Genomic DNA, 17,847 nt, shown 5'->3' on the forward strand with positions numbered 1-17,847 from the left:
GCTCCCTGCAGGACCAAGAGCCAGCATGGACACAGCTCCAAAGGAGAAACCCAGAGGCCAGCAACACAGAGGGTTTGGGATGTGTTGGTTCTTGTGAGTGTTCATGAGGAAAGCAGGCAGTTACTGTTTCTGGTGGGTTCTTAACTGTTCAATGGACTGCTCAATGGCATTAAATGGGCCATACCCTGAAGCTGCCTTGGGCAGTATCAGATCAAGGATACACGCTTTTCTCTCTGTGTTTTTAATACCCACACAAGCATTTTGAGCACAGGCAGTCACTTTAAATAAAACTACAAGAGATTGCAAATGCCACAGCTTGCTTATTTACTTACTGTCTCTTAGGCTGCCCAAAATGTGGAAATAATGTTTCCAGAGATGCTCAAATTCATGTGCCTGTTGAGAATCCTGGCTTCTGTCCTGGATGATATTGCATATTCAAGGGATGATTCACTCACTCCTGAGAGGGAGGAAGGACTGTACCAGCTGTACCACCTCTCCGTGGCTGACTGACAGCCTGGTGATGTTTCCACAAGGAAGCCTCATGCCTCCAGGTTAAGCCAGCAATTATGGAACAAACAAAAGAGAAGTGAAATGGAGAGATGAATCACTGAGAGACCAAACAAAAGAGAACTGGAAAGGTGATGCCAAAGCCAGAATCACAAAACAAAAACAAAATCTTCATTTGTCTCAGCCCAAAATGTCTAGAGTGGATTCTGCATTTCTTTTTTGTGTGAATCAACAATGTACTTTGCCATCTGCAAGGGAGGATTTGGGAAGGACCAGCTAAGTTTTTAGGGCTTTCTCATCTCACTCCTGTGACAGGCTGGTAAAACCTACAACCAGCAGCCCTCTGCTAAAACCAAGCAAGACCCAACCCTAACACTCTTGACTGCTCCATAAACTGACTCAAAAGTCCAAGAAATAAGTTTTCCCCTTTTGTACTCCAGTTCTTAAAAAAGCTTTCATCCATGTTGGGACAGGAACTGTGTGGGATATGGGGCTGATACCATGTGCATTACACACCTCACCATGGATTTATCACAGAGGGGCTGGCCAGGGCTTTGAAGGCAGCTGACAGCTCCCAGCTGGCCAGGAACTCACTCGCGTGGCCTCTGCAGCTTCCTAATGGGAACAGGGTGGAAAACCTGGGCTCAAAGGTTGCCCAGAATGACTAAGAGAGGAAAAATCCCTCCTGCCACTCCTGTGCTAATCAGAGGGGTGTGGAGAAGAAGTTTCAATTCCTCACTGCCAAAGAGGAAAAGATAAATATATATGTATATATATAGAAATTACACAGCCAATTCCTGTATTAAGGAAGAAGCCTTCATGCCATTAAAATCAGCCTTGAAATAATCTTGCTGGTGGTGTAGGGAAGATGAGCCAGAAAGCCCAAGCTCCCTTGAAATGTCTTTCAAGCACATCTAATCTGTTTACTCCCAGGTTTTACTGCTGGCGGTACCTGGGACTTCGCCTCTGAGATTTCCTACAGTTTGTGATCCCAGCAGGTCAAAGTTCCCAAAGGTGGGGAGAAGAGGCAATCCCTTCCCTGCCTGTAGGAAAGGTATGTGCCTTGGGGCTACTAATTTAGAACCAATGAATCAGGAATAAGTCACATAAAAACCGTCCAGCACTGGTGTTTACAGAGCACCTCCTCAGAGCAGTCAAAGGCGTGTGTCAACAGGGAAAGTGCCGTGTAGTTTGCGTGGCTCGGCGTATTTAAACAGCTTTTGCAGAGATGTGAACATGTTGCCAGGGAAGCAGGAGCCTGCACAGATAGAGGTGCCCTCCTGCTCTGTACAAAGGGAAAATGGAGCTGCCCCTGCACTCCCCGCTTTTTGATTCCATCTTTGCAGCTTAAAAAATAGGCAGAAAAGGCAGTTCTTCCAGAGGCTGATTAATGGCCTTTCTGCACAAACTGCATTTTGCACATATTTAAAAATCTTGAGCTAGATAACTCTTTGACCTAAAATATAATAGGTTCCTTTTTTTTTTTTTTTTTTCCTAATTGTGTCCGACATTTGTACATTTTCATCCCTTATTTTTGAAGCAAGTCCTTTCTAACATGAAGAACAAAGTGGCCAGGCTGTGGCTCTGCCTGCGTGTGCACCCCCTGCACCTGTGTGGCTGGTGGCTGCTCTGAGACATCACTAGTGCAGCTCTGGAGCTCACCAACACGTCTCAGGCCACCAGGAGAGACATCCCAGTCTGGCACCAAGCGGCCCAGGAAATGTGCCCAGCACAGCTCCCATTCCCATGGGGTGTGCTCTCTGGGGTGATCAATGTCATGCCCTGCCTGTGAACCATTCCCCAGATTTTCTCTTCCCCAGAGCTCTGTGTGTGTGTGATGTGAGACCAGGTTATATTAAGCCCATCGCTGAAAGGACCAGGGACGATGGCTCCCATGGGCACATAGCAACTATGCTACAGAAAAAGTGAAAAATTCAGGGAACAAGTGGCACTGTAATCCATCTTACCTACCCGGAATAGATGTATCCATGTACTGATCTCTATAAACACACCCTTTTCTCCATATGGGTGGGTATATATTTATATGCACCAGCCTCAAAATACCAGTAAGTTTTTATTAGCCCCATTTGCAGATGGGGTGATGATGACAGACAAAGTGCTTTGATCCCTCCACACTGCTCCTCCTTGGGAGGGGAGAGCTGGAGTCTTCTCTCCCCAGAAGAGGTAAGAGAGGGAGGTGAGTTCTCCCAAACCCCCAAGGAGCTCCTTGGTGTGGAGATCTTGCTCAGCTCTTACTTGGAATCATGCTGGCAAATAAACATGAAAGTGAAATCAGCATTGTGAGATAGTTATGCAAGAGCGGGCGGATCCCAGGACTCAGCCATTGTTCCAAAAGTTTAATTAACATTATGAAAGCTGATTAAAGGAAAATCTTTAACCTCCAGGGAAATCCCATTTTCCCTCACTTCCCATACTGCTGTAATTTTCACAATGTAAGAAGGAAAGTGTTATTTCAAGGCATGATTCATATCAGCTACAACCTGATCTTTGCCACAGTCATGTCCTGCATCTTAAATAATCGCCAGCAGTGACACCAGACGGGGACACTTCTGAGACAGCATTTTTCCCCCTCTATCCCATGACCTGAATTGCCATCATAATTTCTAGACCTTGTGTCATCCTGGCATGATGACAAGTGTTCACCCACGCTCCAGAACTAAAAGTTGGTTTCACAAGGACAGTGATACCTACCCAGACACAGCATCTCAGATACAAAGTGCGAGTGACACGCCACAGTCCGGCGTGGTAACAGCAGGGGCTGTTTGCTCTGGTCACCACAGCAAATTCCTTTGAAGGCAGGAGTGTGGAGCACCATCTCCAGTGACTCCCACCTAACCTTGAGCCAACCACTTACCCTTTCTGCTCTTTTGGAACTGGGGGCAAAGGCAGTGTTACCTCTCAGGGCACTGCAAACTCATGAATATAACCAGCCACTGGAGATGTTTAGGTGGAAATTGCTGTTGTAAATTATGTTAGTGGAGAGATTTGCTTTCAGCTGCAGTGTGTCTGTGAGCAAGCACAGCCCCCCGGTATTCAGCTGTGTATGGGTGGCACACTGCCTCTCTGCTCTTCCAGGACTATTTTAATTATATGGCATGATCCATAAGAGACCTAATCCCAGGATCTAATCCTGGAAGCAACAGACAGCTGTCTGTCTGCCCTGTGTACTCAGAGAAGTGCCCTTGGGGCTGCAGTGAGGGTGATGCAGATGATGGGACAGGAGGACAAGCACTCGCCCCACACAGAGAGCAGGCACCTGCCCAGGGATAGCCCTGGTCACCCTGGCCAGGGCACCACCCCCTTGACCTCTCTGGCATGTGAGTGGCACTGGGCAGACCCCACAGCCCTGCGTCCTCCCCTGGTTAACAAGAATCTGGGTGGATGCTGCATCTACAGACCTCCAAATCTAATTAAGAACACACACGGCTCCAGTCCTCTCCGAGCATCAGGCTTATATAAATACATACACATATAAATACATGGTACAAATACAGCCTCTGGCAGCAGGAACAGTCTCGTACTCAGATCTTCAACCGTTCTTTCCATCTGTAGATCCTGCAGGTCAAAGACATTGCAGAGCTTCAGGAACCATTCTGAAAAGGGGAAAGATTATTTTTTCCCACTGTTATCTACATGTACGTGATGCAAAATCCATTTTAATTATGGTACAACAGGGTCATCCTCACTACTCTGACTCTGAAGAACAGGCACCACTTTTGTGCACACAGAGACATTAGTAAAGCAGAAGCGCTGTTTGTAGGGTGAAATTTCTCCTTCAAAAAGCACTAGAGGTAAACCAAATTCACGCCGTGAATACCAAGTGCATGAAATTCTGACTCAATAAAAGGCAGACAGCTGTGTTTTCTGATAAAAATGTGCCTTTATTTTTTAATTTTTCTTTTCATTACCTGGATTCTGTGTTTTGTCAGGGCAACAAAAACAAAACATAGTTTCTTTGATACGCGGCAAATCTGAAAACAATCCTGCAAATAGCACAACACAAAAACTCCCACAAAAAGGGAAAGCTATAAAATTTGAGAGGCGATGAGGCTTTCAGAAGTGCCAGTTTCCCAGTGCAATGGCTGGAAGGGTGGCCTGGCCTGGCGGCAGTTCAATCATTTTGTAACGAAGGACAAATACTTTCAACATCCTGAGAAAGAGGGCGGGGGGACGGGGGCACGACTCCCTTGCTTTCCCTCCTCCTGCTATTCTTTCTCCTCCCTCCCCCCACCCCTTGGATTTTCAATAGCTCTTTAGTGTTTCCATCAAAGGCTTTTACCATTCATCCTCCCTTCTGGTGCCTGCCTTCCACCTGTCTATCCATCACAGCCCTAACCCAGGTCCCTTTTTTCCCCCCCCTTTGCTATTTTTCACGCGGTGGGATTTGTTTATAAGCTTCTGTATTACCTAAACTGCAGGGGAAGAGGCTGCTGGGAGGAAAGTGAGAAAGCAGGATTAAGGAGGAATAATTCAGCTCCATTGCATTTCCATCTGAACGGTCATAAAATGTGCAAATCCTGTTCCTGGGAATTTCGTGTCAGAGGCCTTCCCTGCCACTGCCCTTCCCGTAGCCCTTCTCTCTTTCCCTCTCATGGAAAAACAAGTGTTGGGAAGGATGACTGTAACTCCACAGACCCCAAAAGCCATGACGTGTGTGCCAGCAGGGAGGAGGCTCCCACCAGCACGTGTGCAGGGAGACACTCCAGATGTGGCCATAAACTACAGAAAGTGGGGTGGGAGGCTGCAGGGATTGAATCCAGCAGGACAACAGGAGTGAGCAGGGAAAGGCTGCTCAATATGACAGCTCCCAACACCCCCAGCTAATTAATGAGCCTGGGTAAAACACAAAAATAACCTCCCAGGCTTTTTGGCTCTGTAAGTAAATCGTACAGAAATATGTGATTCAGACCCCAGCAGCTTGAAGAGTTTCTACTCTCATTTTTAGCTCATCGCCATCACAAGGCACCAAAATAGGCACAGGCCAGATTTCCAGACCCCAGAGACCCACCAACAATCCACCTGTCAGCAAACTGAGAGACAGAAGAAGGGCCACTGCTCTGTACAGGTCAATGGAGATTTGTCACTGATTCAAGCAGAAGTCACTGCGACCCCTGGGCTACCTGACCAAACACTCTCAGAACAGCAAGTAATGCTAAAAAAGGAGGTGGCCTTCAACCTGTCCCACACCCTAGTGAGCCCACAAACCTTTTCCTGGTGGAACTTCATGCCATATCTGCTGGACCTGGCAACAGCTAGCAGCTCTCTTCCACTTACAAACACATCCCGGAGATATTGCGGATCACCCCGCAGGTAGCACATGTCAAAATAAGTTCCTTTGATTGACAGTTATTTATTATTTTTAAATAAAATGAGAATAGATTGAATGGGTTGCTCAGCAGCAGCTCAGTTCTTTGTTCAGCAACTTCTTGGACAGCTTGACCATACGTATGACAACACAAAATAAATTTCACTTGCTTGCAGTAGCAGTTGGCTATAAATTCAGTCCATCGATGATTTATAGCTCTAGCAGCAGTGGGATATATGAAATGAGAAGCCCTTTCATCCTTAAACTGCTCTGCAGTCCTGGTAGGGATGATGAAAGCCATTGTTGCTAAGGCCAGAGGAGAGCAGGAGTTCACTCAGCTGTGGTAGGAGGAGGTGTGCAAATTGGGTCCAAAGGTGAGAGGAGGCCCAGAGACAGAGCAGCCCTTGGTTTCGAAGAGCAGCCAGAAAGAAATCCTTAATGATGCTCAGCGTGCTTTGCAGGCTGGAGGGGAGCAGTGTTTCCATCAACTAAATGATCTCAAGTCTTTGGCTTCCCTGAGGGCACTGCACCAGGACAGACTGGGATCACTCACCAGAGTCACTCTCGGATGTTTGTGTTCTTCCCACCCACCAGCAGCCCCGAACCTGAGCATGTCTTTGGCACAGCAGGTGGGATCCTTAATCCTGCAGAGGGCCAGCCCCAAGCAAAGATTAGCAGAAGAATCTGTTTTCATTAAAATCCAACCTACCATCACCATCCTGCCTGATGGTTCGGTTTAAAATGCACATGTCCAGCTCTTGTAGCAGCTCTGCTTCTGCAGGGAAAGGGCAGTTCAGCAACCTGCCTCTTCACTTTCTAATGTCTCTCTTTCTTTTCATCAGCAAGTAACTAAGACAGACACACTGAGGAATGTTAAATGCACCTCCTCCTGGAGAATTTTGCCAGCAAGATCAATGGAATTGGGATTTTGCCTTTATTATGTTTCTTTTGACTGTGGAACTGGTCTGATTTTCCTCCCAGAGAATTTTTTTTTTTTAAGAAACCCCACAAAACAACAAAACAGGAGAAGACATACAAATAAACATTAATACGTACAGGAAAAATACAAAACTTAGCACCATGCACTCCCCTCATTATTAGACAAAGGTTGGGAAGGGTTCACAAGTGTAAAACGCTCATGTGAATTATGAGATTACTGCTCAGTTTTCTTTCAAGTCGTGGGCTGGAAACAGATGGTGGCTGTAGCATTTATGACGGCACAACATGTTACTGCAAGCCTAGCCATCTCTTTCTCTCTCCTCTCAAAAATGCAGCTGCAAGGAAAGTTGTGGAAAATCACATTAATAGTCTCTTCCACCACACAGTTTTCCAGCCCTTCATCCCTGGCCAGCACATGGACAGAGCCATCTTGTATGCCAGCAAGAATACTCTCCTAATCCCTGTCCTGAATAGTTACCACTGACTGGCTTATTTAACAGCTAGTTAAAATGTGAGGTTTGTTAGCATTGTAAAAAAGCCTCCAGAAAGCAGGTCCTTAAGGTCAGGGCAGATGCCATGTGATCCCAAGGGCTCCCTAAGGGAAACACTCAGAAAGAAGCCATCAGAGAGTCTTTTAGCTGTTTATTATTTAAACATTCAGTTCAGACCAAGCAGGTTGATTTATAAAGAAGCAGAAAGACAGATATAACAATTTCAAAAGCATCTTTGTAACTCAGGAGTCCAAATTTCACTTCCAAGCAAGAGTAGAAGCTTTCAAAAGGGCAAAGGCCTCTGGATTTTCAGTCAGACAGCCTTCCAGTGATCACAGGCTTAGAAGGATCTGGGGCCCTGAAGATACGAAGAGCAACTAACCCCATATTTAAATATCTTGCCTGTACACAAGAAAAAAATGTCCATGTGCTTCAGTCCTGATGGAAATGCTTTGCTGCCTAAAATATGTTCATACCTGGACTTGAACACTTGAGCTGAGCCTGGGGCACAAACCCTCCACTCTCAAGGCACCACAGAGGACTCTGCTGACACCAGAGAACTCTTCAAACAGTACAAAACTGTTACCTGTTACCTAGGATTTCTAGTGTGCTTTACAAATGTGAAGCAATCCTGTATCACATTGTTTCTGAGAGCATTAAGTCTCTGGGATTCCAAAATCAGGATTTTAGAATTACTTCTTCACTTGAGTTAATTAAGACTCTGTCAAATGATAATTTCTCCAGACAAGTGTCACTGGTGTATTGGAGTATCCATGTTGCTATTTTCACTTTTCTGGCCTCACTACCAGCATCAGCACCAACATTATGTGTTCATCCTTAGCCACTCCAGTGTGTTCCTGCCATGCTTCCTGCACCCAGCTACACACAGGGCAGCATTTCTGCCCACTGCAGTGTCAAACAGGGTAAATGAAAGCAAGATAGACTTTTACCATTCCCTTTATCACTTTTCACAGCTAGACCAGGAAGTTGCTACAGAAATTCAATAGTGTACACACTTGAAACTCCAAACAGCCTTTTGCCAGAGATAGACTCTCTCCAGGTGATATGACCATACATATCCACTGCATATCTGTCATAATTGCAAAAGCCCTCAGACCTTTTCTCTAAGATAGAGAAGGTGCCATTTCATTTTTCTTTTGGAAAACTCCTCCTGCAGAATTCATTAGTATCCTATGCAACAATGTACTTCCTGTAAGTACTGAAACATAAAGTGTATTAGAAGTTTCCACTTCTGTTTTTATCTTTTCCTGATCTAGCATGAAAATTCTTTTGAAGTTCCTCAAAGTGTTCTTCATATATGCTTGTTTTAGGAAATACCAGATCACTACTGGCAAACTTCTCCTTAATTAAGTGAGATAAAGGAATCAAGATGATATGATCTGCTTAATTCCCCACCTTTTTAAAGTCCCATTTTAAGATTTTTTTTTTCCACTTGCCTTTGAAAAGAAACATACTGAAGAAACTAAGGAAGGGGAAGGTCCAGAGAGGGTAAGCTTAGCTCTGGGCTCTCCAGTGTAGCTGAGCTTACTGGTAGAAAACCACTGAATATAAAAGCCCTCCCTCATTCCTATGGAATGGTTTATTGAAAGGTTTCAGACCCTTCTGAAACTCACATCTCTCTGGACAATGCTTAAGAGGAAAAGACTAAACTGCCCTGTGTTAGCACAGTGGGCTCCTCAGGGCCTCAGCTCAGCAAGTCAACTCTGCCTACCCTTAAGCACAAGTAACTTCAAAGAAACATCTCACAGGACTCAAGTTCAGCTTTGCACTGTCTCCCTTGATGAATCACAACTTAGGGTATGCAGGGAGCTAATGGGAAACATTTGCACTCACTAACCCCAGCTGCAAGGTCCCAAAACCTGTTAGCTATGTTACCTACACAGGCATAGCCCAAACACACTGGATGGGCCAGAGGCTCTTCACAACAAATGGGTACAAGCTGTTAGGCAAGTTCTTCTGAAGCACCTCTACAAGAAACATATCCCAGAACAGTTAAATTTTGATTTAAAAGCAGTATTTGGGGCAATCAGTGAAGTACGCAAGCTGAGCATTAACCTGCCCCACTCCTACTCGGCCTGTTGAAGAAACCACTCTATCTGGGATAAATTGCTTCTGTCACTTTTGCTGTGGAAACCCCTTGCAGTCAAGGGGAATTCAGATCTTGGGCAGGTTTCTGAGTAGCTTTCTGGCTCCAAGGAGATCTCTGAGCAGAATACTTTACAGTGGGTGAGTTTGGGCCAAGAAATGTCCTCATTTCCAAGTGTGTGAGCACAGAGCCCTCAGCCCTCACCCACAGTGGAATGCTGGAGCATCTCTCCTCCCTCTCTCCCTCCTCTTCTGGCCCCACACAGACTCCAACAGCAGCTGAGCAGGGCCCAGAGGTGAAATCTGGCCTTTTGAAACTTCCCTGGTCTTCAGGTTAAACCAGCACCACCTTTATACAGAAAATGCATGTAAAGCCAAAGTGCTAAGGAAAGGTGAAGCATGGCTGGAGTGAAGGGGGCTCCCCATCTGAAATGTCTGAAACCTAAAGTTTGAGAGCTGCTGCCTAGAGATGGAAGGCAGACGTCATGGTGACACTGTTGGGTCAAAATTAGTCTCTCTTCAGAACAAAGAGATGTTCTGAAGCCAACAAAGGTTTCTTGAAAGTTACGTAAAAATGAATTAAAAGTGGATGCCCAAATCCCTTAGACTGCTGAAAAAATTCCAGCTAGGGATGTCCAGCAAGTCTGGAGGGGTCCTTCATACTTCACTGAGGTCTAAAAGTCTGAGTTGATCCCCAAAGGCCCTCTGTGAACAGAGTCTTTCTTGTGGTCAAAGAGGGGCTATCATGAATTTATGTCTTACTTCTCCCCTTGTGAGCAAGCAAAACAATTTCTATGAGTAATTCTACCCACTAATTGCCAAGGAAAAGTCTGGTAATAAATGCTCTGCATTTTTGACAGGTCAGAGGCTTCCCTAAACAAAGTTGCTGTTTTATGTGTTCTATCAGCACATGTTCACATCCGGGGTCCTCAGTGAATTCCAGCGTGGATGAGTCTCTGTGGGAAATTGCTTTTCCCTATTTTCTTGTTCTAACTGCTCCAGGAAATGAGCCTATTTTTACAACAACACTAAACAGCAAAATATGAAACCATTATGTGCTTTGTGGCAAGTTTCGGGTCAGTTCTCAGGTAACTGTCACCTCCAGAGAAGTCAATGGAGTTGTATCTGTTCATGCAAGGTAGAGACCAATTATGTAATTGGTTGATCAGTTACCAGAACACAGAGCTACCACAGGCCTAAGGAGTGTCTTGTTTTCATGCGTCTCAAAGTTCATCCAAGCCCTGATGCATTGATAAGTGAAGTATTCCAGTATTATGGTCTGTAAAGATGATAATTAACTGCTGAAAGATTTAAGCATGAGCCTTCTCTACGAACACATACTTTGTCACTGAATGATCCTTATTAGTATCTCTTCTGGATCCTTTTTTCACCTGCCAAACAAACCAGGGTGGGATTTTCAGAAGTGTTTAAAATGCTTTTCTCCTACTTATTTGTGATTGCTTTCAAGAATAAAGATGTTTTCAAAATCCCTGGAGATTTCAAGCACTATGGGCTCAACTACATCTCTGTGTGCTTCTGCCTTCTGCACGCCTGATTTAACAGCTACTCTGAATTCAAAGCTGGACAGTAAACCCAGTTGCCTTCATTATGGAAGATCAAAGATAGTACACAGAGGCCAAAACACCAGATCTGATCTGAAGATGAGTGTGTAATGCTTGTTACAAACTTGGCTTCTTATTTACTGGTTTCAGGGACTACTCCAGCCTTCACATGTGAACTTATTTTCTCTTGAAGTAATCAATTGTGCCTTTCTTTGTGTATTTCATCTAAGAATTTGGGAGACATCTGGCATGCACAAGTATCAGTCCAAACAAATTCTTGAGTTGCTCAAAACTCAAACCAAGTCAGATTTGGTGGCCTGCTAGTAAGTCAAACATATAAATGATTTGATTCCTCTCTACGGGAAGAAGTAACCCTGGAAAAATGTGACATGAAGTCTTCAAGTGACAGAAATTCTATCACCAGGATGCTCCCAGAATTTCATCCATTGATTATGAGCTAGACAATGAGTTAGCACTTTCTTACCTTCAGGCTGGGAAAGAGGTACTCATGACTTTCCACCTAATTGGAAAGCTCACCAAACGTTACTCGAGACCAGCATATAGAAAACAAACTTAGAGACAATATCTAAGGAAAACAGAACCTAACCTATGACTTGTTCTTTGATTTACAACTGTGATTGTGGGCCCCACCTCACAGTCATATGCCATGGTATTAGGCAGCAGTTCAACAAGAACCAGTCCTAACTTTTCACATGTTGTAGTGATTCTGAACTACTTCAGCACATACTTTAGCCTGATGCAGCAAGTAATTAGAATGGCTAAAGGGACAGGAGGCATGCCACAAGTGAAAAAAGAGAGATCGAGCCTTTGGTCTACCTTATCCTACCTTTCTAATTTTTTTTTTTTTAAACAAAAGTTGCCAAATTTCTCATGATATTTGCTCTCAGTAATTTCTCCCATCTCAAATTTCTTTGTTATCAGCACAACTGTGAGTTTTCAAACTATATCCTGAGGAACCTCAACAGATCTGAAATTGCCTCACTGGCGTTAGTGACTGCAGTCCTGAATCCACCCATGCCAAGAAAATATTTTCCCCAAAAAGAACAAATATGTAATTCAAAAGGACAACCTCCATGGGAGGAGGAGTGGCACACTCCCAGCTGTCTTCCTAGTTGTATATACAAGTTTTGTTACTACATCTTTGGGGTTGCTTACTAAATACTTCAACACTCTGAGAGCACAAAGACCCCCAGCCCACAGCTGGGATCCTGTGTCAGGAAGGCACACACTAATTAAAAAATAAAGCATCAACTCTGCTCCATTTGCCTGAGGTCAATGGGATGTTTGTCCAAACCTAGGAGCATGCTCAGGCACCAGTTTGAAGACGAGCAAACACAGGCATCTCTTAAAGTGTTTTTCCATGTTAGGGCCTGGGAAAAAAAATTCAGATTGAGCCCATGATAAAAACAGTTCCCCATGGAAATGTTACCCACACCATAAAAGGAAGGAATGACACTGAACTGACGGAGAACGAAAATTGTCTACTGAATTTTTGTAAATTCCCATAAAATCTGAGTCTTGTTCTGTGTGCATAATTTTGACTGTAAGTCATGAAAGGCTGACTCCTAAGAGAAGCAGGAAATGACTGGCTCATGATAGGATAAAAGGCTGCATAATTGCATGGGCAGAAAGATGGATTTTCATCAATCACTACATTCTCTGACAATATGGCAGTGGCTTTTGATCATGTATCCAATGCACAGTAATTAGGCAAAATGACTTACCCTCAATCTTTTCAGTATTTAGCTCTAAGGGTGCAAGGATTCATTCTTGGAAAGGGAAGATGGTCGTGTGATTTAGGGCACTGGATGAGCACTCAGATCTGAGTCCTCTCCCTGGTTCTGCCACAGCCTTGCTGTATGACCTTGCACAGGCTTTTCTCCATGCCTCGGTCTCGCCTAAAATGGGATAACAATAGTTCTTTATTTCAGAGGACATAGGCATAAAAACCAGTTCAAGGCTGTGCCACAGAGATGCTACAGCAAAGAGCAGCACAGAAAAGCTCACACATGGAATAATGCCTTGCTAATAAATGTGGGAACACAGACAATAATTAAATTGAGTAATAAACACAAAACAGAGGCTGATTTTTGAGGAATGCAACACTGATATGCTTTTACCTGGAATTAAAGGAAATTTAAGTGGGATTCGTATGAGTTGACCTGACTCTGAGATCTGCTAGCAGTACAAACTGTGTATTAAAAACACCAAGGAAATTACTTCATTCAAAACCTCTACGTGGTGTCTGTTTTAGAGCAACCATGATTTCCAGCCCAAGTGAGGGTCAGATAACTATCCAGAACATTTTCAAAGCCATAGGAGGTGCCTACAAACATGATTTCCTTCAATTTACAGTAAAATATGAGCATGCAAATCTGAGGTAGTTTTGAAACTTCAAAATAAAATCTGAAACATTCAAATTAAAACATAAATGGGGCCACTGATCCTAACTAAACTGTCAGATGTCTGGAACAGCTTCAATGCCACTATTCCAGCACCACACTGCTGCTGGAATTGGACAGCGCTTTCGCAAAGAGTCTTCAGCAGTATTCTTCCAAATGCAAAGATGAATCTTTTTCTCGAAAGCATTTATTTGCCTTTCATGTCAGGGGTCAGTTATGGGCCTATGGGTCTGGGAGAGAGGATCTCAGGGTACATGCCCAGATAAACCAACTGATTTGGAGACCAACAGATCAAAGGCTGTTCTGTCAGGCAGGAAGAGACAAAACAGATGCAAGACAATCTTAGGAAGGAAAAATCATTTCTGAGAGAGAGAAACAAGAGGGATGGTAAAGTCAGGCAGAGAATAGCTGGAAAACAGCCCACAGAAAGGCAACATGGACCTAAGGGGGACAAGCAAGTGGAATGTTGAAGCCCATTGGAAGGAGGATGATGTTTCAAGAGTAAAAAGCCTAAACTCAAAGTGCTGAAGCTACCTGGGAACCTGGGAGAGGAGCAACTGCCTGCAGTCCCCGTGCACTGCTTAACAAAGCAGATGGCAGGCAGGACAGAGGATGGGAGAAAAGGAAAGCAAACTGGCACACAGTCCTTGGTTTCACTCAACAAAAGCAACTCAAGGACAGATCTAGAAAGGTTAAGCACTGAATTAAATGTAAGGAATTGACCAAAGAATCAGTGACCATGCACCATAATCTAATGCTGAGATTGGGTTTGGGTTTGACATCTCTGTATGTCCTTTCTGGTAAGACAAGACCTCAGAAAAAGGCATGGTCAGAACAAGAAGTTCTGGATCCCTGGACAGAGGAAATGAGTGCAGAATGTAAAACAGAAACACATTTCATCCCCAAACTGCTGCCTACAATGTGGAAGGACAAAACCAACAAGGTGTTAAAGCACTGCACAGAAGTGCAGCTTCTGACAACCACCACCCTCGGCTCCATTAAGCCCCCTACTCAACCCCCACCCCACAAATAAGAGAGCTGTCCATCAGATATCTTGTGGCTCCAGTGGCTCACACCCTTCCCTGTAACAGTCCAAAGGCAGCACATTAGAAGTCCAGAGGGAGTCCACCTCCAGCAGACAGCAGAAGAAGATATGACACGGCATTCACAAATGCACAGAGAACTGTTTAATTTACAGCCACAATGGTGAAACAAACCATTTCAGAGCTTGGACATTCAAAGTTAAGTCTGACACTCACTCTTATATTTACTTATTGTGCTTAAGTATTAGAGAACACAGGATTACATTAACCATACACGACAATCTGAGATCCCTGCGGGACTGAGGAGTGGAAGGGATGAGCAAGAATGAGGGACCAGCCCCTCAAGTGGTGTAAGCTGGTACAGCTCCATTGCAGGCAACGGAGTGATGGTGATTTACACCAGCTGAGGATATGGCCCTTGAAATGTCCAACTTAACTTTGAATTAATGACTCCTGTGTCACAACCTTTAGTGTCACTGTTCCTTCTGGTTGTATCTGCCACTTTGAAGGAGGACTAATCCCACAACCCGCCACGGTCCCAAGGCTGGCGGGTGAGAGCTCAGCTGGACTACAGGAAGTGATGCTCATGTTATGACACTACTCCTCACAATTTAACAGCCATGGACTGCATCCTCATCTGATGTAAATTAGCTTGGGGCCATCTGAAGTCAGAAACATTTGCCAATTTATAGTAGCTGAGAACATAGCCCTGAGATTTTTGTGTTTTCTGCCGCATGCTGTACGAACACTGTGCTTGACAACAGAGACTCATGTGCGTTTCATTCCTCGTAACAAAATTAACTCAAAGACTACAAGTCTCAAACAAACGGCTATTGGAAAAGTCCCCATTCAGTCTTCACTCTCTCCTGGTGTGCTGAATTTGGCATAACACGTTTATTTGCTGGCACCAACAGAACCTCTCGGTTTGCTTTGTTTTCAAGACTTTGCTACAAGGCCAGACTCCCTCGTGATGTAAATCAGAGCTCCAGGATACCCAGGGGAGTCACTCCCAAAGAGCTGGCCCACAAACCCAAACACAACCTTCTCATGCAAGTCCAACCACAGGACTCTTTCCAAGAGTTGTTTTGCAAACTATTCCACTTAAGTGACTTTGACATCCTTTCATACCTGCACAGTGTCTGAGTGGGTCACATAATGCTTTTCATCTACATGATTTTAATGGATATATGTTTGTTTTTTTCTTTCATTAGATATCTTTTAGACAAAAAAAAAAAAAAAAAAAAAAAAAGGAACGGAGCAACATTATTGGCATCCCACTGAAACATAAATATATAAATTACATTTTATACACTTTTTTAAACGCAGACACATACATTCATGTGCATAACATTGTGAACAGTACACTTAGTGGAAAACAAGCACAGACAATCTTAGTTAAATGTATTTCCAGTTTTGGTGCTCAACAAATACACTGGGAAAATGATCACAAAATAGAACGGTGACTAACACTATCTCTGCATTAGCGTCTGAAGCCAATAATGCCTGTTAGCTAACATTGCTTTGTTTGGTTGAATTTGGACATAGCTACAGGAACAGGAGGGGAATGTTTGAACTATATTTAGAGAAATGGAAAGGTTAAAAATCTTGCTCTCTTTTGTTGTTTGAAGGTTCTGCAGTTCATTCACATTTGAAGATATTTTTATTTGAGTGGAAACACTGTCTTCAAGACAAACCTTTTTGTTGTTCCAAACTAAGAAAACTCTTTCATCTCTTTGTAGATGTTTCACAAGAATCCAGTAGCTCATTTTACATATCCAATGTAATAATCCAAATAAAACAAAGGGTACATAATCCAAACTACTGGGGTGGGGCAGTGATTTTGGCCAAGTGAGTAGCCATGTCATATCTGGCACAGCCCTAAATTTCCAAAGCAGTACAGAAGGATTTATCCATGTGGCTCCCACTGCAATCTGTGGGGAACTGAACATTTAATCCTTTGGCACTTTGAAAATATAGGAACTGGTGCCAGAGTATTTTATCTGCCCTGCTATAGTTAAAATAGATTTTGATGTTATTTGGGCTATTCTTCTACAAAAATATGACCACAAAATGCTTTTTTTTTCTTTTTTTTCTTTTTTTTTTTTTTTTTTTTGGTTCAAGAAAACATAGCAGGCTTTCTCAGGTATATAAAACTGTTAATTTTTAGATAAAAATACAAACTTCACCTTTACAAAAACACATATTTCTGTTGAATACACATAAAGCATAACATTTTACCAAAAATAAAGAATTTTAGGTTTTGTTCAAATATTTGCAGCAAGGTAGTTCCCATGCCACCATGACATTATACAATGCAGATACAAGAATTTGTACATTTCACACAGCTCCAACATGTGAAATAAAAGTATCTGTATACTGATAAGAATGACAATTGCTAACACAATATCACTAGTAGGCAACTGGCATAAGTCTTAAAGAAAAAAAATAAGGATTTTTGCATGGATATCCTATGATTTGTTTACGCACATCTCTCTTTTTTTTCTCTTTTTATTTTTTTTCTTTTATGTAATGCTTTAAATTACGGGGTAGGTTGGGGAACATAAACCAAGAAACGTCTAGAAAATTATGCATAGGTATACCATTTTTATTTTAATACATCTCATTAGTTTGCATCCCACTAGGAGAAATACCATAATGTTTTGTGTTCTGCTTATTGTTATATCAGTCTTTTATATGTGTTATTGGCAAATGTAGTCCAAGAGATAATAAAAAGCTAGGCAAAGAGTAAAAAGAAAACTTAATAATCACTTTATGGTGTAAAAAAAAAATCCACTTAAGGCTCCCCAGAAGGTTTTTTTGTATAGACTTTTAAAACACCACCAAGCAAGGATGTATTGTTCTATAGTGTTTGCGTGGCATTTGATCATTTCATACATTCCTGCTTTTTTTGTGCCTGAAGTCCACCAGTGTCCATCCATCTTCATCAAGAACGCAGGCACATTTCTTGACGTAAAGCACCGTTGACTGCTCTGACAGAAATCCACTATTCACTTAGATTTTTGTCATGTTTTTGAGTACTTTTGGTATCCTCCATTCATTCAACTGTCTTTTTTTTTCTTTTCTGTTTTTCTTTCTTTCGTTTTTTTTTTCTTTTTTGGACAGGGAAGCTTCCTATTGTTTCACAGAGTGCTACAATACTTGCTTTGATGTCACATTAAACAAATGTACATTGTCTCTTTGTTCTCATTAAGTGTTCTTTTGAGCCAGTTTTTTCACACAGGAGAACAAATAAAGTATACAGTCAATAAGCACCATACATAGTAGGTTCAGGAATGTAACAAACCATGTACATCCATGTCCCAGAGAGAAGTTTTTTTTCTAGCTTATTTTCACCTTACATCTGCAGGAGAGAAAAAAGATACAATAACTCTATGATTAGAATCAAAGGTCCTGTCCTTGAAGTAGATGACTTAAAAAAAAAAAAACTGT

At 42.9% G+C, this 17,847-nt stretch overlaps 1 protein-coding gene across 7 annotated transcripts in view; it reads right to left on the reverse strand.

Moving 5' to 3' along the window:
* Nucleotides 1-17,847, reverse strand: part of PDGFA (platelet derived growth factor subunit A) — a 165,979-nt gene that overhangs the window by 126,454 nt on the left and 21,678 nt on the right. For 3 of the 7 annotated variants that reach the window (XR_008439648.1, XM_053992222.1, XM_053992221.1), the window contains one exon: nt 14,519-17,758. Coding sequence is in view for 5 of the 7 variants with exons in the window: in XM_053992222.1 (XP_053848197.1) it covers nt 17,748-17,758 (11 nt within the window). In the remaining 2 variants the exon portion in view is untranslated. Of the gene's footprint in view, nt 1-3,941; nt 4,122-4,394; nt 7,108-12,676; nt 12,851-14,518; nt 17,759-17,847 lie in introns of those variants that run through there. The other 4 variants (XM_053992219.1, XM_053992220.1, XM_053992216.1 and 1 more) reach the window with 3 other exon arrangements.

Source organism: Vidua macroura, chromosome 16, assembly GCF_024509145.1.
Source record: "Vidua macroura isolate BioBank_ID:100142 chromosome 16, ASM2450914v1, whole genome shotgun sequence".
Taxonomy (NCBI): domain Eukaryota; kingdom Metazoa; phylum Chordata; class Aves; order Passeriformes; family Viduidae; genus Vidua; species Vidua macroura.